The sequence below is a fragment of the Melanotaenia boesemani genome, chromosome 6 (genome assembly GCF_017639745.1).
Source record: "Melanotaenia boesemani isolate fMelBoe1 chromosome 6, fMelBoe1.pri, whole genome shotgun sequence".
Lineage (NCBI taxonomy): Eukaryota > Metazoa > Chordata > Actinopteri > Atheriniformes > Melanotaeniidae > Melanotaenia > Melanotaenia boesemani.
In genome coordinates, this window is record NC_055687.1 from 19077729 (window position 1) to 19105278 (window position 27550).

At 37.7% G+C, this 27550-nt stretch overlaps 3 protein-coding genes across 5 annotated transcripts; 1 reads left to right on the forward strand and 2 right to left on the reverse strand.

The window, feature by feature from the left end:
• Nucleotides 1–454: 454 nt before the first annotated feature.
• LOC121642294 (peroxisomal carnitine O-octanoyltransferase-like) lies at nt 455–10311 on the reverse strand. Of its 3 annotated transcripts, XM_041988943.1 has the most exons (18): nt 10192–10311; nt 9342–9459; nt 9187–9249; nt 5527–5651; nt 5260–5441; nt 5020–5144; nt 4812–4920; nt 3531–3624; nt 3296–3421; nt 3108–3209; nt 2873–2956; nt 2678–2785; nt 2459–2589; nt 2248–2371; nt 2090–2168; nt 1869–1962; nt 1332–1451; nt 455–1178 (listed from the first exon to the last, which is right to left on the reverse strand). In XM_041988943.1, the coding sequence occupies exons 1-18, from the start codon at nt 10201–10203 to the stop codon at nt 1058–1060; spliced, it is 1917 nt and encodes a 638-aa protein (XP_041844877.1). In that variant the 5' UTR covers nt 10204–10311; the 3' UTR covers nt 455–1057. The 3 variants fall into 3 exon arrangements, with proteins under 3 accessions (XP_041844877.1, XP_041844875.1, XP_041844876.1); XM_041988941.1 differs by lacking the exons at nt 9187–9249; nt 9342–9459; nt 10192–10311 and adding exons at nt 6605–6731; nt 7591–7731; XM_041988942.1 differs by lacking the exons at nt 455–1178; nt 1332–1451; nt 1869–1962; ... (10 more) ...; nt 5260–5441; nt 5527–5651 and adding an exon at nt 8390–8834.
• A 3257-nt stretch (nt 10312–13568) lies between these two features.
• rpp38 (ribonuclease P/MRP 38 subunit) lies at nt 13569–17711 on the forward strand. The gene is made up of 2 exons (XM_041988369.1): nt 13569–13661; nt 15892–17711. The coding sequence occupies exon 2, from the start codon at nt 15899–15901 to the stop codon at nt 16727–16729; it is 831 nt and encodes a 276-aa protein (XP_041844303.1). The 5' UTR covers nt 13569–13661; nt 15892–15898; the 3' UTR covers nt 16730–17711.
• Nucleotides 17712–18569: 858 nt separating this feature from the next.
• nmt2 (N-myristoyltransferase 2) lies at nt 18570–27120 on the reverse strand. The gene is made up of 12 exons (XM_041988368.1): nt 26873–27120; nt 26362–26479; nt 25152–25293; nt 24501–24619; nt 24327–24418; nt 24125–24241; nt 23855–24025; nt 23669–23777; nt 23403–23573; nt 22695–22862; nt 22375–22512; nt 18570–20119 (listed from the first exon to the last, which is right to left on the reverse strand). The coding sequence occupies exons 1-12, from the start codon at nt 26980–26982 to the stop codon at nt 20099–20101; spliced, it is 1476 nt and encodes a 491-aa protein (XP_041844302.1). The 5' UTR covers nt 26983–27120; the 3' UTR covers nt 18570–20098.
• Between the last annotated feature and the right edge of the window lie 430 nt (nt 27121–27550).

The window sequence follows — 27550 nt, forward strand, 5'->3', positions numbered from 1 at the left end:
AAATAAAGCTTAGAGAACACTGAACATTTTAACATGACAAAGGAAACCTGCATAGTGTGCAGAGGCTATAAAGGTGCAGTGATTAAGTTCAAGTGCAATAAACGGTACAATAGTTTATTCATGTATTTACTGAAGTTAGAGGAGCTTATGTGCAGCACCTCAGGACAACCCATAGTTTAAAAAGATGAGCTTCAAAGACTCTGACTCAATGAAAGTGTCCATATTATATATTTTTTTCCTATGCTCATAGACATGTAAGTGTCATGACTTAGCATTTCCTCCTCAGAGCTACTGTGTACCCATCTCACAGTTTTTATACCTGAAAACCAACAGACTCCCTCGTAGCTTAAACACAGTCAAGCTAAAGAGTGCTGAGGTCAATATGTACATTCACAAATCTGTACATGTTAAATAAGGCAAGTGTGTAGAATTACATTCCTAGCCATTTTAACACAAGGCGAGTTGAGTGAGAAAGTGGCAGCGGATTTTCTATCAGGCATTTTGATTAGTTCAGTGTGTGCACCTCATACAACACGATATATTTGTTTACTCAATTTCTAGTTTCATTTTTTTTAAGTTACCAACACACAAAAAAACATTAGATGCATTTACTTTTCCAGAAGCATTGCACTATGAGTACATCAGTCTAAACAGGACGACCAAGTGAAAATCTGAAATCCATTTCATTTCACTTGTAAATTACAGTGGAATGACTTTTCAACTATTCATTTCTAAAACTAGTGGAAAACATAAGCTTTTAGCTTAATTAAGATTTATACTGTTGGGATTTAAAAGGAAACAGTTAAAAAAAAAATCTGAAAAAAAAGCAAAAAAGCAAAAAAATCAGAGAACCAGGAAATATGTGGACACTCAAAGGAACATTAAAAAAAACAATCAAAAATTATTGTGAAACTGGTGAAGATCATGTGGTGGTGCAGATTCTGCACTCTTGCATTGATTTGTGCTGAATTAGCTGTAATTATAAACCAGTCAGAAATGTGAGCATCCATACTAATACCTACACCCCAATGCTTACATTTCTCTCTGTGTTATGTACTTAGAGCTGAGACATGGTGGCAAGGTGGAGCATCTCATGCAGGGAGCTGGAGAAGTTATTGAATAGGGAGGCAGCATCTGTCTCATGGCAAGATTTCCATGCTGTGACAGAGATCACAATCCTACAGAAGAAAAGGAAGAACCAACACGTGGATTTAAATGCAGCTAATAAAAAGAAAAGAAATTACAACATTTTACTGGATAAACCCTTTGAGGGTTTTTTTTCTCTCAACCAAGAGGTTTCTGCTGTATGAAAACCTGTGAAGAAGACCCACCTGTCATCTCTGATGCGGTAAAAGAAGCCATATCCATGGGGCACCATGGGAGCCACCGCCCCCAGGACTGTGGTGTAACCCACCAGACTGGATGACAGTACAAAGTTTCCACCACCTCCACTAAAGACACAAACAAGTTACCAAGACCTCAGCAGGAGTTTTCAAACTACTATAAGGTGTTTTTAATTAAGTTTATGGAGCAGTTACTCTTCACTGCTTCATTTGATAATACATGACTCAGATCTCTTTGCATCTACGCCTATATGAAGTAAACTTTTTGGAAAATTTCTAAGGTTTGAAAACTAAAATGTTCCTTCTGTAAAACAAGCTTGAAGTGAGCATTTCTGCCAATGTACACGTTTACAAGATACATTATACACTATGCAGGAGCATTAAAAAGGTCACAGTTTTGGAGCAAGAACATTGTTATATTGGTTAGGAAGAGGAATAGTGTTTTACAAAACATGCAACAGACTGTGTAACACTGTTATATCCCGTACTGAAATATGGTTTTAAAGAAAAGGAAACCAGCAGTACCTCCTTGAATAGAGGGGATCGATGAACAGCTCGGGAGTGGAAAGTCCCTCCTCTTTGGCAATAAGATACAGTCCAAGAAGATGCCTGTCAAAACCTGGCAACAGTGTCAGGAAATAGCATAAATTCATTTCTCAAACACGCTTCAGCTGGTTTAACAGACATCTTTAGCCTTTAGTCTCAGACCAGAGGACCTGGATTACTGAGAATCTATAACTACTCACCATTTCCCTCTTGAGCCTCAGACATCAGTTTGTTGTGTTTATTAAAGGCCAGCAGCATGGCTTTTCTCCTGGCATTCACCTGAAAGAACACGTTTTTGTGACATGTTGAAGGAAAATAAATAAATATATACTTTTCTGGAATTTTTACAAACATTTACATCACATGTGGGGTCTATCATGGCTTTACACCAGTTCACAGCCTCCTGGGTGCATGGTCGCATGGTCTCCGTTCTGCCATGATAGAACTTCCGTGTCATCGCTGTCTCATAACAACTTCCCGGCCTAAGAGAAGCAAGATGGGATATTTAGGGTCATCAACTTCATTAGATTCAAACAACAATAATGAGATGAAAGAGAGTAGTAGCCTACTTCTTGTGTAATCTGTAGTAGGCCAGCTGCATCGCCAGCTGAACAAAGGTGTCTGGATGCAGCTTCTTGTATTTGATGGCTGTTTTTCCAAATGCTGTGAAGGCATAACACACAATCTGAAGATCCCGAGTCTGTAACACCAGAGACACAGTAGAAAAGCAACGTGCACAGCAGTGAATGTACACAGGTCATTTTTCATCAGGCTTTATGGAGGCTTACCGACTCGAGATACTGCTGTTTGGCATGATTGATGTCACTGCAGACTTTTTCATCTAGAGTAAACAGCAGCTCCTCAGGAAGGGGGATTTTTCTGACTGTGTCTGAGCCCTAAAAGCAACAAGATAAGTGTGTAAGGATGAAACAGTGACAAAACATTTCAACCTTTGTAGAAATTAAATTAAAGTGAGTGCTTACCTTCCATTTGCCTTCTGTTGCTTTGATTTGCTGGTCAAGATACCAGCACATAGATACCAGTACCATTGCATCATATGGTGCATGCTGCAAAGCAATTAAACAAGGAAGTTTTTAATCTACATTTTTCCCTTTAAAACAATGTTCTGATGTCTTAAACTCTCACTTTGATGCTATCATAATTCTTGATAGGACTCCTCCTAAACTCCTCCAGCATGAAACAAATATAAAAACTCACATCACAATTGGATCCAAAAGTGCCATCTGAGAACACGGTTGAGTTATATGATTTGTCGCCCCAGCGGATGGTGGGGTTGCCTGAAAGAGCCTCTCTGGTCATCTACAGTCATAATTTTAAAAAATCCCAAAGTCAGACACAAACCCTGCTTATGGTCAGAACAGGATTCAGACAAGTGCAGCTCTTACATTTGTGTAATTCTCTGGAGTTGAGTAGGGTTTCGTGTCATCAAGAGATACGACAAACAGGCTGCTCTGAATGGTCTCAAGGATCGTCTTATTGTGCGGATCTATGCTTATTAGATGCTCTCTTGCCTACCAGGATATACACAAAAAAGTATTGATCCCCAGAAATTATTATTTACAACTAATCATGATTATCTGGTTCAGTTCCTGACAAGTCTCCACTTGTGAGCTACCTTACCTTCGCCCAACGAGTCCGCTCATCTGAGGTGAGAGCAGCAACTCCATCTCCCTCTGGCTGTCCCTCACATCGCTCTTTCACATAGCTCAGCTGCCTACAAAGGTTCAACCACACATACACACTATATCATCCCTGGCTGTTTTCCACTCAGGTTAACCATATAAAATCTGACATGTAACACAAAACTAATGAATAAAAAGATAAATATATAATTTTCCACAATGATGAGCTGTCATGCAAACCTTGGTGATAGCCAAACAAGCAGATAACACTTAAAAAGAATTGTTTGGTTCCACATTCAAACAAAGTCTAGTGTGGTTTGACTGAAATATCAATGCAACATGGACCAAAGACAAACATACACATAAATAAAAGCACTATATATAACCTACTTAAATCCAAATACCATGTTTATTCAAACACACAACATCTCTCCCCAGTATCTGATTCTACCAACATCAGATGTTGTAACACATCTAAGACTTTTGTACTTCATATTTTAGTTACCAAAACAACCCTTGGAATTAGTAACCATTAACCCCTAATGATAATTAATTTAAAACGGCTGGAAGCAGTTTTTGTTTTTACTTTATTCCCAGTTTATATCCTAAAGGATACATCAACCTGAACCAGGAAACAGACATAAACCAAAATTATGCTTATTTAAAAATAAATACCCTAGTAGAAGCACAGGGAGAGGATGTTATGTGATTAGCTAAAAACATTTTAATGACTGTAACACAACCTTTGGGTAGATGTTCTACATGACTTTGTTATGTAGTCAAACTGTATATGTACTAAAGAAAATCACAAGGAGAAGGCTGAAAAAGTCCTCTCTGTCCACTGGCAGTCTTACTGTAGATTCTATTTTGGGATTTCATACCTGTTTTTATTGCTCTAATGTCAGCTCTGTGGTCTGTAAATAATATCTTAATCACATTTTACGATGCCCTGCTACTATAAAAAACTTTATATAAACTGCTTTTCATTAAAATATATATTTTTTTTCAGCATTAGATGCAGCATTAACTGCGCTTTGCATGTGATTCTTCATGTCATAGTGCAGTTAATGCTGCATCTAGTTATTTATTTAGTTGAAATATTTTCTCAATCTTTGCAAACTCTCACAAACGTAGGGACCTCCTTGGACCAATGCAGAGAAAGTAAAATCCCTCAAACTCAGCAGTAAGAACTACAACATCTTTCCTTGTTTTATTGAAAACATCTGATAATTCTGTTGTTGGCTGGTCCGTTGTGGAAATATTAGTTTGTAGTTGCTACCTGAGAAGTTCTGGAGGAGTGAGGATCGTTCCATTGAAAAGAGCGTCAAATGTAAATATCCGTCCACGACACATCACCACAAGGTGGGAAGGGCATGGGCCCTCACTCTCTGTGACAAAGTACAAAATTAACATTATATAACCGAGATCTGCAAGTGGTCAAAGTGTTGTAGGTGTGTCTGAAGGTCAAAGATAGAGCAGAGTTCTACCTGTCTTGAAGTAGTTACGGATGGTGTCCTTTTTCACTCCAGGTACTTTGCAGGTAGAGAAGAGCATTCTGAATTGTTCCATATCTAATGGAGTTTTACCAGCTTTCTGAGGAGCCAGTCTCTCCCTAAAGAGTGCAGGAAAATACAAACAACTCTTTTTTTATCATGTATAAAAGCAGAACAAACAGTTCATGACATATGACTGAAGCTCGTAGAAATGTGCGTGAAAGCATGACTTACATGCGAAGCAGGTTCCAGTACTGCAGTGTGTGCCATGTGTTGATACTGGCCCGCTGTAGATAAGTTCCCTCTTCAGGCGGCCAGCAGTGCTCCAGGTAAGCTCCTGGGCCACCAAAGTTTACATTAAGCTGGGAGGGAATGCGGACCTCCAGGTAAGCCGTATCTAACCACCATTCCTCCAGCTAAAGAACATAAAGAAACAACCGGCTAAGAAAAACCTCTATGTAGAAAAGTGACTAAACAAGTCTTTTTGACTAATTTACACACCCAGTTCCTCCTTGTCTTGGCTCTTTGCAGTAATTTCTGGTGCAGCTCTTTGCCAATACCCTCCTGGAATTTCCTTACAATTTCCACTGTAGCTTCAAACTCTTTCTCGGATGCAAATGGCCGAACTGGAAGACAAAGAAATGAAAACATGGTGATAAACAATTAGTCTGTCTGCTAACTGCACCTTTTCCTTGTCATGTAAACATCAAACATCTTGTGTTAGGGGTAGGGGGGCAGGGGGGGAAGAAAAAAAACCTGAACATCTACGTATTCTCAGATGAATGTGCCAAATATTGCATAACAGAGTCACAAGCTGGGATTGGTTATCAGTTAATTTGAGTCTTTATAAAAGCTGAGTGGTAAATTTTTTAAAATCTTATATCTATGTATAACTATCATGTTTGCTACTGATGGTAAACAACAAAAAAAAGTATTCAGCTGCTGTATTAATCCATACAAGAACCACTCAGCAAAGGAAAAAGCATCAAATGCTGTTATACTCATCAGGTGAGAGGCCCAATGGTTACTTTGGCTGCTGAGGTAAGTTAAAGGAGCAATAAGCGGAAATAAATAAAAGAATCAAGGCCGATGGGGGACAAAAATTAGTCCAGTCTAATTAATCCAGTAAAGAGGAAAAAAATAATTATTGTTATCAAACATCTGAAATGTAAATCAGACAATAAGTGTAGTTGCTTTGCTCTAATATACTGGGGCAAACTAATGAATTCCAGCACATATTTTAACAAAAAAATGAAACTATACATTTTCGTTTCAGCATTTGTGCATTGAAACAAAACCAAATTTGGTTCTACTTCCCCCATTTTCAGCAAAGCTCAAGGTCAGTGTGAACCCAACTGTTGACTAAATCAATCAGTTGAAAAACAAAGATAAGCGCATATGGTCCAAAAGGTAAAATATAAGTTAGAATATCGTTTTGCAGTTACAGTAGCTGAAATGTTAAAGCAGCAGGAGCAATTTCAAATACAATAACATTTCTCTTTTATTGACTGTCTTTGCTTAAGTAAATATTTTAAGTCTGTAAAAGGTGGCTGTAGAGTGTGACAGTAAGGAATCTTACCTGCATCCAGGTACTTAGAAAGACTGCTCTCTAGTGATGGGACAGGCAGGGGCGGCAGACTGCTTTGGTACTGAAAGGTCCTCTCATGTACAGACTCTGACAAATGATTAGCCATTTCTTTTCCCCCCTGAAACACAAATAAATGTTAAATGTAAGCTACACTCCAGGATTTATTCCTGTATTCATGATGTAGTTTTAAATTATTAAGAACAAATATAACTAAAACTCAAATCAAGTGTTTAAACTAAATGAATTACACAAAGTTAAGATTTTTCAAACTGATTTACAACTGAATGGTCATTGTACTACAAAAGAACTACACGAACAGGAGAAAATCAAACAAGAATTAAAATATACCAACTCACACCCACTTTCTAATAATTCATTTGTAATTTAGGTAAGGCAAGGCAAATTTATTTATAGCACATTTCATGTTCAAGACAATTCAAAGTGCTTTATATAAAACATTAAAAGCATGACAGGGGGGTGCAAGAAGCAATAACAAGTGCATTAAAATAAATAAAAGAATATGACTAAAAACAGAAAGAAAAAAAGATCTAAAATACAACATATAAAATGCACAAAGGTAAGTCATTCTTCAAACGTTTTGATGGTTGAATGCCCGTCATATCATGCTTTATCGTCCTTTTATTTTCAAGCTCCTATGGTAGTACAATGAGATATTAGGAATTAAGTTCACTTATTGTGTTTCTGTCTTTAATAAATCTGCATCATTAAGCCCGTTCACAACCACGAAACTGAATCTCTGTTAGTAATTTAAGACGAAAGACAGACTTCTGTAAACTGCTTCTCAAGTTTTATATGGCTCTTAATAATTTATGTAACATGTAAGGCTTTCAGTAAGCAGGTTAACGCTAGTTAACTCCTCCACTCAGCTGTAAATAGCTAATGCTACACCTCATAGCATCGTAGCTGGTTAGCTATTTAATTTACAAGAAAAGTTATTGCTAACTCAGTAAGCTCACCTTCTTCGGGATATGACGACTTGGATTTAATGCATAAATGTTATAGCTTTTTTTAAATCGGCGTAGAGAGTGAAAGACTTGTGCAGTGTGTTGTCCTAACGACACACTCACTGGCTTCACCTTTACCCCACTTTGCGTCTGTGTGCGTCGTTACCCAGAACATGTAACTGCGCATGCGCTGGCCATTAGCTTGACCTAAATTTTAAAAGACCAGACTTCAAACATAAGAGGTACCAGATTATGATTAGTAGTCTCCACGTTTAATTGAGATAATATTGACCACAAACATGAACAAATATGTTTTTTTCGGTAAATTAAAATAGATGAAATTACAAATTCCTAAATAAATAGCCTATTTTTATATTTATTTTAATGATCAACAATGTGTCAGTGCTTGGGCTACAGCTAAGTTCTCAAGACTTCCGAGTTTCACACCTCTGCTGTGATTATGCTCATATCTATAATACCCCTTCTTTCTGGGTTTGAATAGATTCCTTCAAGACATGATCTTTAAATTTGTGATGGAGAATTTTATGTGCAAAGCTAGAGTTTTCCCTTCCAGCATCCTGTTTTTCCTGTATCACCATCTACTGACGCAAACAGCTTGGCGTTCTTCACAGGGGTCATAACCTATACTATGTCTCCTAAGTCAGTTGTGGCTCCAGAAAATATATCTTTTTTATAGAATATCTTATTAATCCTTGCTCACATCCTAATGTGTGTATGTTAGAATTATTGCTAAGCTTCCTTTTAATATTTTGCACTTTAAAAAAGAAAGTTCACACATGAAAACACAAAAAACAGTGCAGACAAAGAATTTAAAACTCCAACTATGTATGGTGACATTTAATTTGTTGTTCTTTGAACCAAGATATACATAATATATAACGCTGTATAACAAATTAGTAACAACTACAAAAATTAAACAAGAAGTTTCTTAATGTTTAAAACAATGACATCAATACATGCAGCAACATTTTGCAGCAAAAAAAAACAAACAAAAAAAAAAAAGAAATAGGAAGAAGGGGACAAGATTTGATATGACCTACAGTGTAAGTTTGCATAATTGTGGCCTCTGGCAGCAGAAGACTAACAGCAGTTTTGTTGTAGTAAGTGAATTAGTAGCTTTTCATAAATTCTACATTAACCCTGCCACTTGACTTTTAAGTCTTACATCCCATATTTGCTGATAATTTCCTTAGCATGTGTAATGTAAGTTGACATGGCATCATCCTTGGAAATTCCTGAAAGAGAGCACAAACATAAATGACTTACACTGAAAGGACAACATATCAATATATTGTTGTTTAAGTTGTGCAAGTGGCATGGATTTAGGGAATGAAATGCCAGTGAGTTGATTTCCCACTGAGATAGGTATTCAAGCTTTGGTGATCCTTTCACTTTTCCTAATCATATTAGTTTTTCCTTAACTTTTTGTATGACCAAATAATATATCAGCTGTTATTAATATGAATGATAAACATTGTACAGCATCAACTCTTTGTCAAGAATGTTGTAATCGTTCCACATTATACCACTGAATTAGTATTATATTCTAAAGCAAGTGACTACACCTACATGTTTGTAACATCTTACCTTTCCTTGAATTCCAGGCATTCCACTTCGCATTTCCTGTTGCATCTAATACTCCAGGTTTATCTACAAATTGAAAACATCACAACAATGAAATACTCTGAATTCAAGGAGCATTAATTGATGATATTTATGGCCTATGTGCATTAATGTCATACCAGTGTTAATGTCTCCAATAAGGGCCTGCTTATAAAGGCCATACAGTGTCAGCATCTCCTCGTTTGAAGGCCTTGTCTTCACCTTCTTCACATCTTCTGCCACTGTCTTAAACTCTGCCTGAATATTTATGGATGGTTAGAAAAGAAATGTAAGCCTTCGTAATTATAATTTATTTAAAATCTAACAATTATGTTTACTTCCTCTCTTAAGTGAGGCATATGAAACAGTCAACTTTTGTGCAGCAGGAATGCATAGTAATTAAACAGCATGAGAATATGCATATTAATTAGTTACAGACATCACTGAATCCCAAATTTGAGCATAGTATTATAGCCATGGTCAAAAGCCTGGGAAACCAATTGTTGCACAAGTTGGAGATAAACAATGGGCTTTTATTCAAGACTCTGGTACTTTTGTGCCAGCTTGAATAATCTGCTTTACAAAAGATCTGGGGCACTGCAGAACAGATAATTATATATGCTTATAACATAGATATAAACCTAACAACCTCTTACCTGGTAGGACATTCATTGTCAATTCCTGAAATATTTTTAATACGCAAACATTTGATCTACATTAAATTAACTGTAGCTGCAGCATCAGGACCACAGAACTTGAGAACGAATAGAGTCCTCTTTGAAGGACAGGTTGGTTTTGTTCCCCTTTTTTTTCTTCTTCTTCTTTTTTTTACATCTAGCTAGTACACTGTCAAAGATGGATAATAACAGGATCTAAAAACCGTTCCCATAGCAACGTTACATTCGTTGTTAGTTTGAGGGAATGACGATGTATCTTATTAATAAATAAAAAAATTAAAAAGAAGAGAAACAGAAGCAGTTTTCCTTTTACCTCGAGTGACATCTTCGTGGATGAAGGAAAAGAGAGCAGGGTTCTGCGCAGCTGTAATAGCAGCACAGCTGATCGATGCAATATCTGTACGCCAAGCAGCGTGCTGCAGAGAAGGGAGGAGAGAGCTGCAAATGAGCTGATTGGCTGCCTCGTTCTCTGCCTTTACACACATGCGCACAGACACACACTATGGCAAGCCGTTTTAATATTTAATAACCAGACAGGATATGTGTTGCAGATATCTGTTATTCAGTTCTTCCTATTCAAAAATAACATTTCAGATATCCACAATTTAATTCTTCCTATACACAATTGTAATTACAGATATCCTCAATTTAATTTTTACTATGACAAATGACGTCACTTTCCCCATTCATGTCTATGGGGCGTGTCATAACAGACAGTCATAGTTAAATTGCAGATATCCACAACTCACATTGCAGATATCTACATCTGAATTATGGATATCCGTAATTCCAATTAAAGTTGTCTACAATATAATTTTGACTTGGCATGATTCCAATTCAAGATATCTCCAAATTTCCTTAATTAAAGATATCTGCATTTGTTTTTCGACACATCTTAAAATGAGTTTTACCTAGCCAGAATAACATTATAGACATCTTGAATTGGAGTTTTGACTAGTCAAAATTATATTGTAGATATCTTTAATCGGAATTACAGATATCCATAAATCAGATGTAGATATCTATAATTCGTTTGTAGATATATTAAAAGGGATTTTAATTAGAGATATCTTGTATTGCAGATATCGTTAATCCTCAATCTGCCTTATCAGAAAGTAATTGCAGATATCTTGTATTGGAATTTTGACTAGGCAAAATGACGTTGTAGATATCTGTAACAAAATGGGAGAGGCGGGGGCGGCGGCCAGCCATGTTGGCTTATTACACGTTGTAAACAGCTGTTCATCGTCTTTGCTTTGTTATAATCTTTGATAAAATGGGAGTCTCGTGTTGTGTGAAAGACTGCCATACTAAGTCACACGACTTTAATGGTAGAAAAGTAGCCAGAACGTTAGATGTTTTTCAGTTTCCGACTTGCAAAAGAGGCTTTGGAGGTGTCGTGCCGAAAAAAGCACCCCTGTCGTCAAAAGCACCCCCCTCAAGTAACAGTAACTGCATCTCGCCTTACCAAAAGCCTGAACTAACCTGCTGCAAAAAAGAAAAATATATATCACACAGAGAAAAGAAGTCAAACACTGATGATTAACCATATACAGACCATTGTTTTTCTGCGTTATACATATATATATATAGGTTAGTTCAGGCTTTTGGTAAGGTTCCTTGAGAGGGGGTGATTTTCATGACAGGGGTGCTTTTTTCGGCACAACACCGGTCGCAGCGGTGAGGGAAGGACACCACGTCCATCATCACATCTCCTTTCATGCGTGTTTCCTCTGGGCATTTTCATAAAGGCAAATAGGAGAGTTTTTTTTTTTTTTTTTTGCTGTTGTTTTTATTGTGTAAGTAATGTTAGTGAATATACTTTATTTGGCTCCTTAAAGTCGCTATATTCACATTGGCTAACTTCACTTGTAAACTAGAGTCAAAGAGGGAGGAATATAGAAATGGGTTCATCTGTTTGATCAGTATTTATTTTATTTAATCATCTTATATCAAAACGTCACAGAGTGAATGATTATAAAGATACAGGTAAATACCAAGAGTGTTCTGTGAGATCTGATGGGATGGTTAAATGGTTGGATTAAGTGGTTAAGAATGTGAAATGTAATGGAAGCATCCAATGGTAACTAGTTTTTTAATAACACAAAATATGTGATTGAAGGTCAACCAGCTTATGAAATGATGGAGGCTGATCCAGACTGTGCACCATCACTGCATCTGGGACACACATCAGTTACACCCACAAATGCTGCACGCTCTGCAAGATGAAGAAGACGGATCAGCTAAGGAAAGAGACACTGCAAGCAGCAGAGATGGAGTCCACCAGGATGCAGACACTGGAGAGCTACAGACCATGAAGAGAACACATGATGCTGGAGAGGAAAGCGGTCAGGTACAGACCAGAGAGGCTGGAGAAGAAGGTGATCAGATGATCACAGAGGATGAGACACATGATGACGATTATGTATATGTACAGTCAGACACTTGGAAGTTTTCATACTATTTGTGCAGCAAAAATGGTTTTTGGTTTTGTACATGGCTTGAACATGAATAATAAAGTGTGTCAATGACTTTTGTAAAGTCTTTTTGACTCTCTGTTGCCTCTTAAGCACATAAATAACCAATGTCAGTTTGATAATGAAAATTACATAAAATTTTAATTACATTAGAAAATCTTGTGGAGATAAACACTGAATAGAAAACATGATTGTTAACTGGATGAGAGGCTTGACAGTTTTACTTTTTCATATGTTTATTCTCAGTCAGAATAAACAGTAGCAGCACAACATTAAACAGATCAAATTTCAATAAAAGAAAATACAGAATATGCACACATGATATAATAAAAACATTGAAGTTGTGGCAAAATATCTTCATGTAATGTAGTGAGAGAATTTCACATCTTTGCATGGCAACACTGAAACTATATAACGTGCAATTGTGCTAAAAACAGTGCAAACTATGTGCAAAGTTGTCAACAAGAGGAACAACGAGAACAGATCCAGAAGTCTTCTTTAGCTGCTGCATGCTGTAGACCTCCATGATGACCCAGGGCTTCAGAGGAGAGTCAGTCAGGTGCTGGGAGTGCAGGACCTGTAGACACACACTGGTAGACAAACAACAACCGTTTACAACAGTGTTCACCCATTTGCTATATTTTGCTTCATTTCAAAGGATGTCTATATTATTACAGTTTCTGGTTTACAGGCTGATGCCAGACACATAGCTTGAGTAATTACATTGTATGAAAATGAGGTAGGAATTATTAGATGATTTAAAACTTTTCTGAGTTATGTAATATAAATATGAAGTTTCTTTTCCAACATTATAATGCACATTACTCATTTACACCCACCGTTTAAATAAGTAAAGAAAATCAGTAAAAAATGAATTAGATATCTCTAATTGTATTTTTGACTAGTCAGAATGAAATAGTAGATATCTTATAATACAATTACGACTAGTCAAAATTAAATTGTGGATATCTATAATGTTAATTCTGGATAGTCACGTTTATTAAATGTTAAAACGGCTTGCCACACACACACACACACACACACACACACACACACACACACACACACACACACACACACACACACACACACACACACACGTCAACAACGTTTGATGTTTTTGATTAATCGTTGACTGTCGTGCTGGCCCTTTAAAGTTGGTCGGCGCTGCTTCATCTGTCTGTTTTTTTTTTTTAAATAAAGTTTGAAATTTTCAAAAGCAAGATGGCCGCGGCCTCTGAGCACCGTGTTGTACTGGAAATGTGAAATCAAGACAGAAAAGTACTGGAGCTACTTTCATAGTCAGGTAATAAAACCTTACATTTTTTGATTTACATAATGCGATTTCTTTTTCTTAATTTATGTGATAGATGTTGTACAGAAGCCGTGAGCGCTCATGCTGGCACGGTTTTTAAACTCCGTTTTTTTCATGATAATGGGATAATTGGTTTTCTCGAGATATAACAAAACTGTTTTTTTTTTACTGGGATGCCTGAGTACAGAACAACGTACTGCCTCAGTACATTGTATACCAATTAACTTTTGCCAGTCACTCATTTAAAAGAATTACACATGTGTGTCCCTGAGCAAGACACCGAACCCCAAAATGCTCCTGCTTGGTCGTGGTTGAGCGCCTTGCATGGCAGCTTCCTCCATCAGTGTGTGAATGTGTGTGTGAATGTGATGTACAGTAAAGCGCTATCTAAATACAGACTATTTACCATAGCCATACAACATGTCTTAAATGAAATCAGGTGTAATTAACCACCAACTTTTGAGCCCACCTCAATCATCTTGTTAATTTGGTAAACATTGTCAGACATGGTTAATTGTTCAGACTTTGTCAGACTTGATCGAAGTAAAATCAGAAGTATTGACCAATGATGTTCCTCGATCAGACGCCAGCTTGCGTCCGTTGCTGGCTTGACTGTACTGAGAAGAGCTCTGTTTTTATGTCGGTATCGCGAAAAAACGGCTTTTAAAATATCGTGCGACCACTGTCGGCTTCCGTATAATTCAAACGTTTGGCACCTCAAAAGTTGTGTGTTCTCATAGCGCTTCTTTAAGTATCAAATCTGTTATTAAGAAATGGCAGTCAACTGATATTGTTTAGGTCAAGTTGAGGCCTGAAGTCCAAGAATCATACTACTGTATGATTGTTAGGAAGAAACCGTTAATAAAATTCCTTCTATTACACTGCTGAAGCCTTTCAGGTTTTTTTTTAACCTGTCCTGTCCAGCCTCATTACAGCACAATGATGATGTCTGGCTGCCATATTGTGCTGAACAAGTTTACTCTGCCAAGAGGAACCTTTTGGATATGGAGCTCCCATTGGATCTTAAATGTTGTTCTTTATTATTATTTTAAAATATGTTTTTGCTAATAACTGCTGGAGAAATAGCAGAAAGAAAAAGGTGGATAGGGGAGAAATAAGAAGAGAAAAGAGAAAAATTGTAAAGAGAAAACAAAACAAAAGCTAGAAATCAAACCACAGCGACTGTAATCAAAGCTAAACAGAGAAACTAAGCAGCTGCCGCACCTGTAAAGAAGCCGTAAACATCTTAAAGTCTTCTAAGAGAACACAACAATCTATGGGGACACCTGTGACAAGAAAAACTGTAAAAACCATGAACAGCAATGAACACAACAGCAGCGAGTGTATGTGTGTGGGTGTGTGTCTGCATGTGTGTATGTAGGGGTGTACGTAGATGTGTGTACTAACCATTAGGGGTGAGTTGTGTTGATTTGACCATGCAAATGCAACCGTGCTGCCTCCAAGGATCAGAGGCAGGCCGAGAGGGCCCCAAACCCTGGGCAACCAGCAGCCACCACATAGAAGAGAACCGAGGCAGTTCACAGCAGGAATGGCAATTCGTCCAGACAGAAGGAGGCAGAGGAAGGTCGCAGCCAAAACACACACTTTAAAAACACATGGTGTGTGTTTCTAAGGCAGTAAAAAAATGATTAAATTGAGGGGTAGACAGCTAGACAGGTCTGGTGGCGACGTCCTCCTTTCCTGCATCCCAGAACAAAATTCAGTGTCAAACCACTGCAAAGAATCTGAAGTTTAAAATAAAATTAAATAATTTGCTCATTATGTTGAAGGTTGGAAATTCATGAAAACTCCATCTTAAATATTGGTCAGGAGCGATTGAAATTTGGGCTCCCGTTGCAGCCAGTGACAGAGAACATTTCACAGGTAGAGAGAAAAAACCGATTTAATTAATTGTGAACAAAATGGCTGCATTGCAGACAGACAGACCAAGACTCTCGTAGAAGTCTTTTGCAAGACCAGGAAAAATCTCACAGGCAAGAACTTAAAGAATCCTAGCTGCTACACCAAAAGCTGTAATACTTAACAAAGAGGATGTTAGTACTGGCCTCACAGCAACTAAAATTTCAGCTTCAGACTTAGCAACCGTAAAGATGCCAATAAGAGAAAAAAAAAGTTGATACCGTAAATCTTCATGTTTAATCTTCATGTTTAATCTTCATGTCTTATTTTACTTAAAATTCTCTTCTTGTTATGACTTTAGATGAGACATGGCCACTCCAGGAAAGCAAGTTAAGAAGGATCACAAAAAACAGATTCCTACAAAGACCTCCTTCACTTCACCCTTCACCCCAACATGGAGCCCTCTTCCGCAGAAAGACATACATTTCATTCTGGAAACTTTGAAGGACAAATTAATCTCCACAGGTCTGGAGAAAAAGGAGTTGAAAGTGTTTCGTCCATGGAGAAAAAAGAGAGAGCAGCAGCCTGCATCTAAACCTGAAGCGGTCAGTCAGGACAAACAGGAGCATGAAACCATCAGAAATGGCTGGACAGATGTGGCAGCAAGACGACAGCTGGCCATCGGCATCAACGAAGTCACCAAAGCTCTGGAGAGGAATGAGCTCAGACTGCTACTCGTGTGCAAGTCTGTCAGACCAAAATATATGACAGATCACCTGATAGCTCTAAGTGCAACAAGAGGTGTGCCAGCCTGCCAGGTGCCTTGTCTGAGTCGGAGTGTTTCAGAGTCGCTGGGGTTGAAAAGTGTCCTCGCACTGGGATTTAGACAGTGCTTTTCTACAGACAAGGAAATATTCAAGGACACCGTTGATGCTATTAAACCAAGAGTGCCGTCAGTAGATCTTACATGGCTGCATGGGGCCGGACCCAGAATAACACCTGAACGCCACACTGGTGTGGAAGAGGAAAAGGAAGCAGCTGGTCAGATGAGAGGTCAGAAACGGAAACTGGAGGGTGAATCTGAAGATGTCACAGAATCTCCAACGTCCTGCACTCTGGAGCCTCTCAAAGTGAAGAGGATTGTTGCCAACCCTGCAAAGAAAAGAAAACTAAAAACGAAGAAAAAGCCTGTCAAATAAAAAGGCACACTGCCTGGCTCATTAAAGAATCATTCCCATGCTTTTGTATATTTTAGACAAGCAGGTGCCAATGTTTTCTTTTGTTCTTTTTGCCATCTGAGTGTTTTCTGTAGATACATTGCCTCATCATAGCATAGTCTTAGTGTGTACATGAGTTACTTTTTCTTAGATTGTTTTATTTGAATTCACATTGGTCATCTGGAAACTCCGGCCCCAAAGGCTGGCAGATTAGGCTTTTATTTTGGTAAAGGTTTAAATGCATGCATGTTGGAGATGAGTTTTAAACTAGTGCCAAATCATTTACTTCTTAACTTTTTTAAGGGAAAGCAATGATTTTTCAGTTTTTGTGATTAAATCAAGAAAAATTCTGATTGTGAAAACTGTTGTTGGTTGCAAATCTGTTTATTTTACCTTTGTGGAAACATGGAAAACTAACACTGGAGGCTGCATGATGCTTATTTGCTGAATTTATAACATTAATGTTCATTTCTATTAAGTTTATTTAATTGCATTTTTAGTTTTTTTTTAGGCAAGTACATCTCAGTTTACTTCACCATCAGCCACTGGAAGCTGTTGGATTAGATCACATTAAATTGCAGAAGTGTTTTCTAAGTGGTGAGTGTACATTAAACTAATGTTCAGATCAAGAGGAGTTAAAATGATTCCTCATTATTGATCCACAATTTAGACACTAAATATCTTCTAATATTGCAGATAATGTAGGTAATTATTAATATAAATCTTTCCTACTATTTTAAGCCAAAAAGACTTATGCTGTTTGTTACATCAGACACATTTTAAAGAAATCAGGCTTGACCCATGTTCCTTTTTAAAGTGAGTTTATTCAATCAAATATCCATGCTGGTATAGCTGACGTGTTGAAACAGGTTATTTGCATGGGGCCATGTCTAAATGATGCTGGTACAGGTTCTTTAGCTTTTCCACAGCTTACAATGGTATTGAATAAAAATATTGTTCTTCAGTTAAGCTGTATGTCATTTCAAAAGCACACCCCACTCCCTCATCTAGAAAACAAAACCTCTTTTAAATAAGGCAGGTACTTCGGGTTGAGTTCTCACTAAAGGTTGTGGCTTGTAACATCAATGCTATAAAAATCATCACAGCAGCAAAACTGACATGCTCCAAGTTCATTCAAACAGCTGCAAGCAACACATCTGTAACAGCATCCAGGAGGCACACCGCTGACTCAGTAGTAACCCTTTTTTAAAATTAATGCCAATAACATCTGTCTCTGATTTTAACTCATTCAAAATTTGGAAAAAAATATTTTTTTCTACCCTTGAAGCATTAATTGTCATTTGTCCCTTTCTGGATAATCTATAAAGGAATGTAAAACAGTTACATCGACTACAAAAATAATGACAAATAAAAAAAAACAGAAGCAGCCTTCACTTCTTAAGTTATGCAGAAACACCAAATATTGACTCAAAAATAATTTAAAACAGTTCAGTATGAGGAACCGGGTGGTTCAACCTTAGAACAAGTGGTCTAACAAAACTTTTGGCTCAAGATCTTTATCCTGCTCACTGAAGCACCAAAGAACTGCCAAATGCCATCAAAAGTCGTTGTGTATGTTGCCTATTAAACAGGAATTTTCAGTAAAGGACGGAAATTGTGTTTTAAGACATTTTGAAATGTACAGTTACAAATATCACGACTTTCACACATTTAGCTGCACAACACTAAAATAAAAAGGACCTACCGGATATCTTTCTGCCACACAAAGTACAGTACCATGAAAAAAAATAAATCCAGAGAAGTCAATACAAATAGACCTTAACATGCTCACAACCTGATTTATGGTTTATTCTGGTTTATTCAGCCACTGTACCTGCCACTAAATTATTAGGTGTTGAACTCAATTCTATTTAACATATTTAACACCTCATTGCAGGCGAGCAGATTAGTGAATTTGTGTTTTTAAGAAGTGTTGCGGCTTGTTCACTTCTTTGCAGCAAAGGCTTGCTCTGGCAATGATTAAATCAAAAGAAGAAAACAAACACTGGCTGCTTAAAAACCCTCGTTTCCAAGTAAACAAGCTATTTTAACATAATAAAACAGCTTCTAAACAGAAACTACTTGTACAAAACTCAAGTCTAGTTTGCTGCTTTTAATTCTCACTGCCCTACTTTTGCACTGGCCATCTCAACTTTATTCTGCTACTATCAACAGCTTTGGTAACCTAACAGCACAACAGTGCCATGCAAATAACCGTACAATGTTGCGTTCAACAACCTGAATGACTTCAACAGTATTCATTACCACACATATGGGTGTAAAGTTGTAATAAAAAGCTCAGCTCTAGACAGATTCATAACATAAAAACAGCTTCCATCACAAGTAAAAACGAAAGTTGTAAAGTGTACACTCCAACCCCTGTGTTGTGGGATCAGATCCTCCAAATAAGGGTCCTTTTGCTTGTTTACAAACTCAGAAAATTGTGCTTCATCAATGCAATACATTCTTCATTAGAAACAATTTTGACCCACTTTGAAAAAACTCTGACTTTTAAATAACTTATGAGGAAAATGCGTTGGATCAGCACTACCAAATTCCAAACTCACACTACAGGAATAAATATGATCTGACTTTAAATGTACAGTCAACTATATATCTTTTTTTTTTAAACAGAAACATGTATATCAATGCACCAGGTGGATGACACCCTTCTTGTTCGTGTGTTACTTGACACTGTTTGTGTAGCTTTATATGTGACCAAGTTTATTTTTTAAAAGATTTTTTTTGTTGTTGCTGGAATCATTGTGTTTCTTAATGTGTCAGAAACACTTCTCAGCATTTCTATTTCTACTGAGGCCAAAAACAGCCAGCAGAGACACATGACTGACCAAGACAAGAAAGAGGAGGGAGACGATATGCGGAGCAGCGACACAACTGTTTGGAGAGGATAACAAAAGTAAAAAGTAGTTAACTATATCTGGTCTTGTTTTCTTGTTGATTATCATTTACATAGTTCCAGTAAACTTAAAGACATGCCAGCCTCTCACAACTGCCTGTTGAAAATGAAGAACTAAAGAAAATGCACAATGTCAAGGCATCCTCTTGAACTGGTTGTCTTTTAAATGCAGGTCAGGAGTGTTGGACTGTATGAATATCTCAGGCATAGCATGACTTCACATTCAGGATGATGATTTAAGAGTTTTCACCTCCAGGTGGTCTGAGAATGCTCTTGATGACACAAGTGCTGGTCAAACCACCACTTGGTCACCAGGCTAGTTTTAATGTTGTAGTTCTCATTGTCGAGCTTGGGTGACCTGCATGTCCAGGTTAGGATTATCCAGAGGTCACAGACAACCGTGTGTGTTTACGTAGCAGCTGTGAAGAGAGCTGCTACTGAAGGACGAGTCCAACCTTAAACACAAAGATCAACCTGTTGTTAGACGAGTGTGCAAAAATCTGCAAATACACATATTAAACACATATTATTACCAGGGAGAAAAGCTGAACGATCCGGTGTAATACAGCTTACATTAAAGCTTTAATCTGAGATAAAAAAAAAAAAAAAACTTGACAAGCACTTGATAAAACCACTGTTAAAACAAGACAAAGTGAAAACCTTGTACAACACAGGTGTCAAATTCTGGTCCTATAGGCTGATATCAAATCTCCACATTTTTAGAAAGATTATAGAAAAAGGTGTCTTTCAAAAAAAGATAAAACTTCCCAACAAACAACTGATTTGATGTCTACCAGTCAGGTTTTTGGCCACAGCACAGCACTGAGACTGCTCTAGTTAAGGCCTTCAATGACATCCATCCACTTGAGCACAGATAGCTGAAACATTTCAGTCCTTGTAGAACTGGATCTCAGTGCTGCATTTGACACTGTCAACCATAACATCTTACTAGACCATCTGAAAAACTGGGTTGGACTTTCTAGCACCACAATTAATTGGTTTGAGTCCCATTTAAAAGACAGTGACTACTTTGTGTCTATAGGTAACAATAAATCTGAGTGAACTAAAATAACCTGTGGAGTTCCCCAAAGCGCCATCCTGGGATCACTGTTGTTCAACATCTAGATGCACCCACAACCTCAAATAATTAAAAATAACTAAATATGTTACCACAGTTATGCTGATGACACACAAATCTACATAACCATCTCACCAGGAGACTACAGTCTGATTCAAACACTGATCAACTGTATCGATCAAATTAAAGACTGGATGTGCCAGAACTTCCTTCAGTTAAATGAAGACAAAACTGAAATAGTTTTTGGAGCCAAGGAAGAAAGATTAAAAGTCAGAACTCAGCTTCAATACAGCTAAGTTAAAAACTAACAACCAAGCCAGAAATCTGGGGGTAGTCATGGACTCAGACCTGAATTTTAGCAGTTATAATGTTTGTGAAGTCAGAAGTTATCACTTAAAGAACATATTAAGAATTAAAAGACTGATGACTCAGCAGGATTTAGAAAAACTTATCCATGCGTTTATCTTTAGCAGACTGGACTACTGTAATGCTGTCCTCACAGGCCTCCTAAAAATCCATCAGACAGCTGAAATTAGTCCAGAACGCTGCTGCTTGAGTCCTCACTAAAACCAGGAAAGTAGATCATAAAACTCCAGTCCTCAGATTTTTACCCTGGCTTCCTGTCTGTACGAAGAGCTGACTTCAAAATCCTGCTCTTAGTTTACAAAGCACTAAATGGTTTAGGACCAAAATACATTAAGGATCTTCTGGTTCGTTGTGAACCAACCAGATCCCTCAGGTCATCAGGGTCAAATCTATTTTCTGTTCCCAGAGTCAGAACTAAACATGGAGATGCAGCGTTCAGCTTTAGTGCTTCTCACGTGTGGAAACAAGTCCCACAAAACTGCAGGTCTGCTGAAACTCTCAGGTGCTTTAAATCAAGATTAAAAACTTTTCCATTTGCTGCCTTTTATCAAAATAATTGTCACTTCTCACACTGTAACTTTTATTTCTAGCATTTTATTTTAGCTTTTTCTGTCTTTAATTTCTTTTTCAAGTTTGTTTTCAATGTACTTTTTAATGATCCTCTGTGCCCGTAAAGCTTTTGGTTGTACATCCAATTTGCTGTACAAATAAAATTTCTCTGGTCACGTTCTTCACAATGACCTGTTATTTTAAGCCAGGTGTGTCAAAGCAGGTAACACGTAAAACCTGCATGACATAGCAATCAAAGAAAGGATTTTGACATCACTGTCAAGACAGTCACCTACAATCCAACGAAAAAAATGACATGGTCTGGAAACACTTCAAATACTCCAGCCAAGAATCCCACATTTAAAACATTATGATAGAAATGGACAACATACACATATCCTTATGCAAATATACCAACACCTACAAGATATTTTTCACTTTTACAGCCTTATTTATCACAACTGAGCCTCTGGGAATTAAAAGTCAGAAAGTGATCCACATTCAGCAGAAGAGCTAACTTATCTGACTACAACTTTTCATTCCCCATAACTTGTGATGGTTTAAGCTGAAAACGTAAGTATTATATAAAGCTCAATTATTTACTGTCCACATCTACACTGCTACGTAAATCAAGGAGCAATGTATTATTTAATTCATTCACCAAATGTTGAATGAGGTGATGTGCTCAGCCTTCTAGGGCAAAGCCATGCTGCTGACCTTATCAGGGTCCATAGGGGGACATTTCCAGTTGTAGAGGTAATACTGCAGATTTCCATCTCCTATCCCAAACTTCAGCTTCTCCAGAAACACCTTATTCTCCATTAGATCCAAGGCATTGAACACATCAAAACCTTTCTGTTAAACACAAAGAATGAACATAGTAAGTCCCACAGTAAAAAAAGAAAAGAAAGAAAAGTCCTGTTTTAAATTAGGAAATAATAAAGAAATCTTATCTTTTTATTCTAACATTATCAGGTGATAATACTTTTAAAGACTTAATTTAGTGGCACATGTGTTATGGTAGACAATAACATTACCAGTTTGGCCAGGATCAGTGCATCATTCACTAGGTCCAGTAGTGGTGTTTGTGTATGAACATTGTAGAAAGAGTACGCTGCCTTCAGGGTCCTATGGAGAGGGTGATGCATCACAGTCGAAGGCAAAGTGTAGAAACTAGTAAAATCTGTCAGCACGCCATCTGCACCCTAAGAAAGAGTCAAGTACATCAGTTGTTTGTAAAATACAAGAGTCAGAAGTAAACAGCTTAAAGATGCACTACAAAACTTTTTCTCAGTGACATACCCCCTATCGAAGGCTAATTTGGCATCAGTCTTGCATCCTACCTGTACTGTGAGCCAGACAGAGTAAAAGTGAGTTCTATGTTGAGTCTTGTCTTATCTCTTGCTCTGTCTCTTTCTTTTCCTCTCTTCCGCTGATAATGTCTTCTTACATTTCTTTGCAAAATCAGCTACAGTGTGTGTTTAAAGCAGCCAGTGTGTTGATATCTGCTTGCTTGCGTGACGTTAGCAAGTTTCACTTTACGCACCATAAAGCGAAACTCAGCTGCAACGTCATACAGAAGCAAAAGTTGTTAAGTGTCGTTTCTCAGCCTCGGGGGCTGATGGGCAACAATGGCTCCAGAAATGTACATAATAAAATGTCACTGTGCCACCAAACGAATCAGGAATGGTAAGATTTAAGATCGGAAAGTTATATAGTGCATCTTTGAGGACAAGTCCATATACCTCTACAACATATGTGTCGATTATGTTTTCCTGCGGTAAGAACCAGTGAGCCACCTCCTCTTCAGCCATTGAAGGTGCAAGCTGGAACCGTTTCAAGTATTTCTGTAGCAGATCAGTGACCTGTCCGATGTCACGCCTCTCCATCGGCCGCAGACCTGCCGTCTTGGTACTCTGCATGTGGTGGAGAGAACAAGAGAAAATTGCTGAGTTTCTTCCATTTATAAAAAAAGCAAAGAGATTTTTGACTAGAAGGCGCTAGTTCTTACATCTGGTAGCCTATAAAGTTTCATGGTTCGTTGTAGAGTCATGTTTCTGCTCAGATGGGAGAATTTTACTTCCACAAGCTTTCTGGGGTTCAGTGATCGATGCCAATACCTGGACAGAGAATACAAGATCAGATGTAACTTCTTTCAGACACCATGTCCTGTAATTTTGAATGCATCATGTCATACCTGCATGTAGACACAGGTTTAGGCAGTACAACTCCAGCAGTGTAAACTGCCTGAAATATTCCTTCTAAGTTCACCCTCCTTGTTATCTCTCTGATAAGAACAGGAGCAACACGCTTTGAACGGAGCTTCTTATGAACACACAGGAAGTTGATTTCTACCATCTTCTTTATCCTGCAGCAACATGGCCAAAGAAGATGGGCAGTGCATTAGAGCAAAAGGGTTTCCATTAATTCATATCTTGCTCCAAATGTTTATATTGGGAGCACTCACGTATCATAGATGCGTATATCTGCAGGGATGGCACTGATGAAGCCAACAAGCTTCTTGTTTGAGGACACTCTCACTCCGCAGTGCCACTGTGGTAACCAGCCAGGCGGACGTAGAGCCCTGACAGCAGACAACAGGAGACATTTAGCAACAGAATAAACATATACAATGAGAGATTTTTAAAAAGCCCATTAAAATTCCTTACCATCTCAGAAAGCTAGGGGAATAATCAAATCTGAACATGTTATCATCATCCTCTACATAGTTTTCATTTAGCAATGTGTACAACTCCTTCAGCTGAAAAAGAAAGACATGGCTAATTATTAATTTTTTCTTTATATTATCATTTTTAAGTGCTGTAGATAAGCTGTCCACTTACAATATCTGCATTGCTGAGATCCAAAGTGTCCCACATAAAGCCTTGAGGTAAAGAATATGGCTCCTGTCTGATGTTTTCTTTGTCAGCTTCAATTGGCCCGTGACTCGTCACAACTTCATCTACAAAAATAGCAAAGCTCACAGTGAATAATAAATATACTCACAAAAAAGTTAGGTATATTCTGTGATGTCAGAATGTACCTGAATTGTACTACAACCTTTACAGGTGAACTTTATTAGACTCTCTCTGAATGCAAATGTATGTCAGTTTCCAATCTTCACCATTTTATTGCACATCATGCTGTTCTCTTACAAGATAATTAACCACAAAAAAGGGCAACTATTGGGCAATAAATGTGGAAATATCTTCATCTAAAACCACTGAAGATATCCTAATTAAAATGCCTGGACCCTTACTGTACATCACAGCTGACATACTTTTTGGACATCGAGTTTGAGCAACTCAGATTCATGAAATAAAACCAGTAGAGGGCACCAGTGACACTGTTTATGATACCAAATTAAGGCCATAACTTCCTCCTGCATTTCTGCAACAAAATTATTCAGAAAATTATTTAAAAAAAAAAAAAAAATCTATAAAATAAATAAACACTGCACTTGTTGATTCTGCATAATTTTATTTGGCACTTACTTAATTTTGGGACAGGCTGAGTGTCCCAGAATTGGTACTTATGCTTGGCTGCCTCATCGATGCTCTTTGCTGGACCCTGACAGGACAGCAGTTCCATGGCTCTTTGGATGTCCTGCAGCTTCTGAATAGGCAGGCCAGGGTTCTGAATGCAAAGAAGGGGCATGTATGTAAATAGGTCTGAGGACAATATGAAGCAAAATGTGCAGTTTGCATCCATCATTATGCAAAAGCATGAATGCCCAACATAATATAGACACAAAAGTATAAAACAACAACAACAACAAAAAAAGAAATATCTAAACATATACTCTGAACCTTACAAGGGATCAACACAGGTTTATTTTTGCCTTTCAGATCAAATCATTGGCAACTAAATATTATCTGTAAATTGCTTTTATATTAATTCATGTCCACAAGTTCTATTGTGAATATCTATCCGCACTGAGTGTTGACCTTGTTAAGGGTGTGCTTGTATATTTGACTATTCCAACGTTTAAATCTGTATTACATGCAACTTACTGTTTTTTGCTTCCTTTCATTCATGATTACATATTTACATATTTCTGCATAAAGATCTAAACATGGTCATACTTTTTCTAAGGTCGGGGAAGCAATAGCCTGTAGTGTTAAGTGTATGTAGTGTTCATGCTTCAAAAATCTCCAACATTGGTTTATCCTGATTTTTCACACCAGTTATTGAGTACGCCTATCACTTTTTTAAATAATCACCCGATTGTAATCATTTTGCATAATAGCCTTCCTTATTCTGTATAAAATCATTTCAGTGAAACTAATAAAAATGTGATGTTTCTCTCACTTATCAATGTTAACCACCGTTTTGCTCTCCTGCTGTGAATCCATAAAATTATAATTAAGAGTCAAATATCATGGAGATCATGTTTATGATAGCTCTAGCAGTATCTGTGCAAAAATACAAGAATGACAGCAATTTCCCTCAAGCCTGTGGGTTACTACCATAATGATTAAAGTTGCCAAAATAACTTGGGTTATTTCGGAATCAGCGCCATTGCATTATAACGTTTACTGTGTATTTCCCTTGGATTGCAGTTTATCTGTATATGGACAATGATTCGGTCTTTGCTACTAACTTGCTACCTGGATTTCTGTCTTGTAACGGTTTTGTTTGGTAGCTCGTGCTCTGAAAGGGTTTGTGCACATTTCACTACCAAGACTATCATCATCATCACACCTTTATCTCCTGAGAGTCAGAGGCAGAGTCAGATTTGGCTCCCCCTGAGCTTGGCTTCTCTTTCTTCCTCTTCTGCTTCTTCTTCTTTCTCTTGGCTCCCAAATCACCCCCTGGACTGCTACAGATATGAAAACAGACATACAGGTCAGCAATAGACGGAGACTGACTTTGTGGACTCACACACAATGCTAACGTTAGCTACCATAGCAACGAATGACAGCTGAGCTACTTGCTGTTAGCTAACTAACGGTTTGTCCTAATGGCTGGCCATCATGTCATTCAGTCGGGACGCTACCTGGGTGCATAAATGTGCGGAAAAACAATTTGTAATGGCCACATTGCCTCGCATACTTGAGAAAAACACTTCTTATTATAAATGACGGTATTTTTTGCAGCTTGGTTGTGTTTGTGTCAGCTAACATTAGCTGCTAGCTGAGCTAGCCTCACATAAACAGGCTGCTTGAAATAACGTTACTGCGTTTCCCAGTCGGACCGTACAGGCCACCCTCACCCCTGCATATGTTCATTCTCTTCCTCGTTGTCTCCGTCTATCCCACAGGTATCCTGGTCGTCCAGCTCCAGGCTTTGCTGACTGGCTGCGGATTCACTGTCCTCCGCCATGACAAAAATGTTTTGTTTTTTTTTAAACAACCAGCCACCCTTTAACTGAGCTCACGGGTAGCGGACAAGAGATGGAAAAAAAAAAGCAAAACAAAGAAACTATCGAAGAAACGGCGCCCCCTGGAGGCCAAAGACGGCGGGCAGCGTTAAACTCCTACATATGAACATGTAATTCTGTTAGGGGGAACCAAGAGTAAATTGTTATCCACTTTACAGACAAAACTCTTAGTTTAAATCTAAAAACTAACTTCAGAACATGAACGTTTACCAACAGTAATGATGTAAGGTTTTGGAAATCAATACAGAAATGTAGTTAAATTACCCATTCACATGCTATGAAACTGGTCCGCCGGATATAGACCCATGAAATAAAAGGAGTCAAAGTGGCAAATAAATAAATAATAAAGAGATGCTAAATTTCACAGAGACAGAAAATTCTCAATAAAAAACACAACAATCAACAGCTTCAAAATAAAAAGGAAAAAAAAAAAAAAAAAAACTGAAACGTAAAACAATCTAAATAAGGAACAGTATGACAGAAAAAACTAACAAAATTACCTAAATAGAA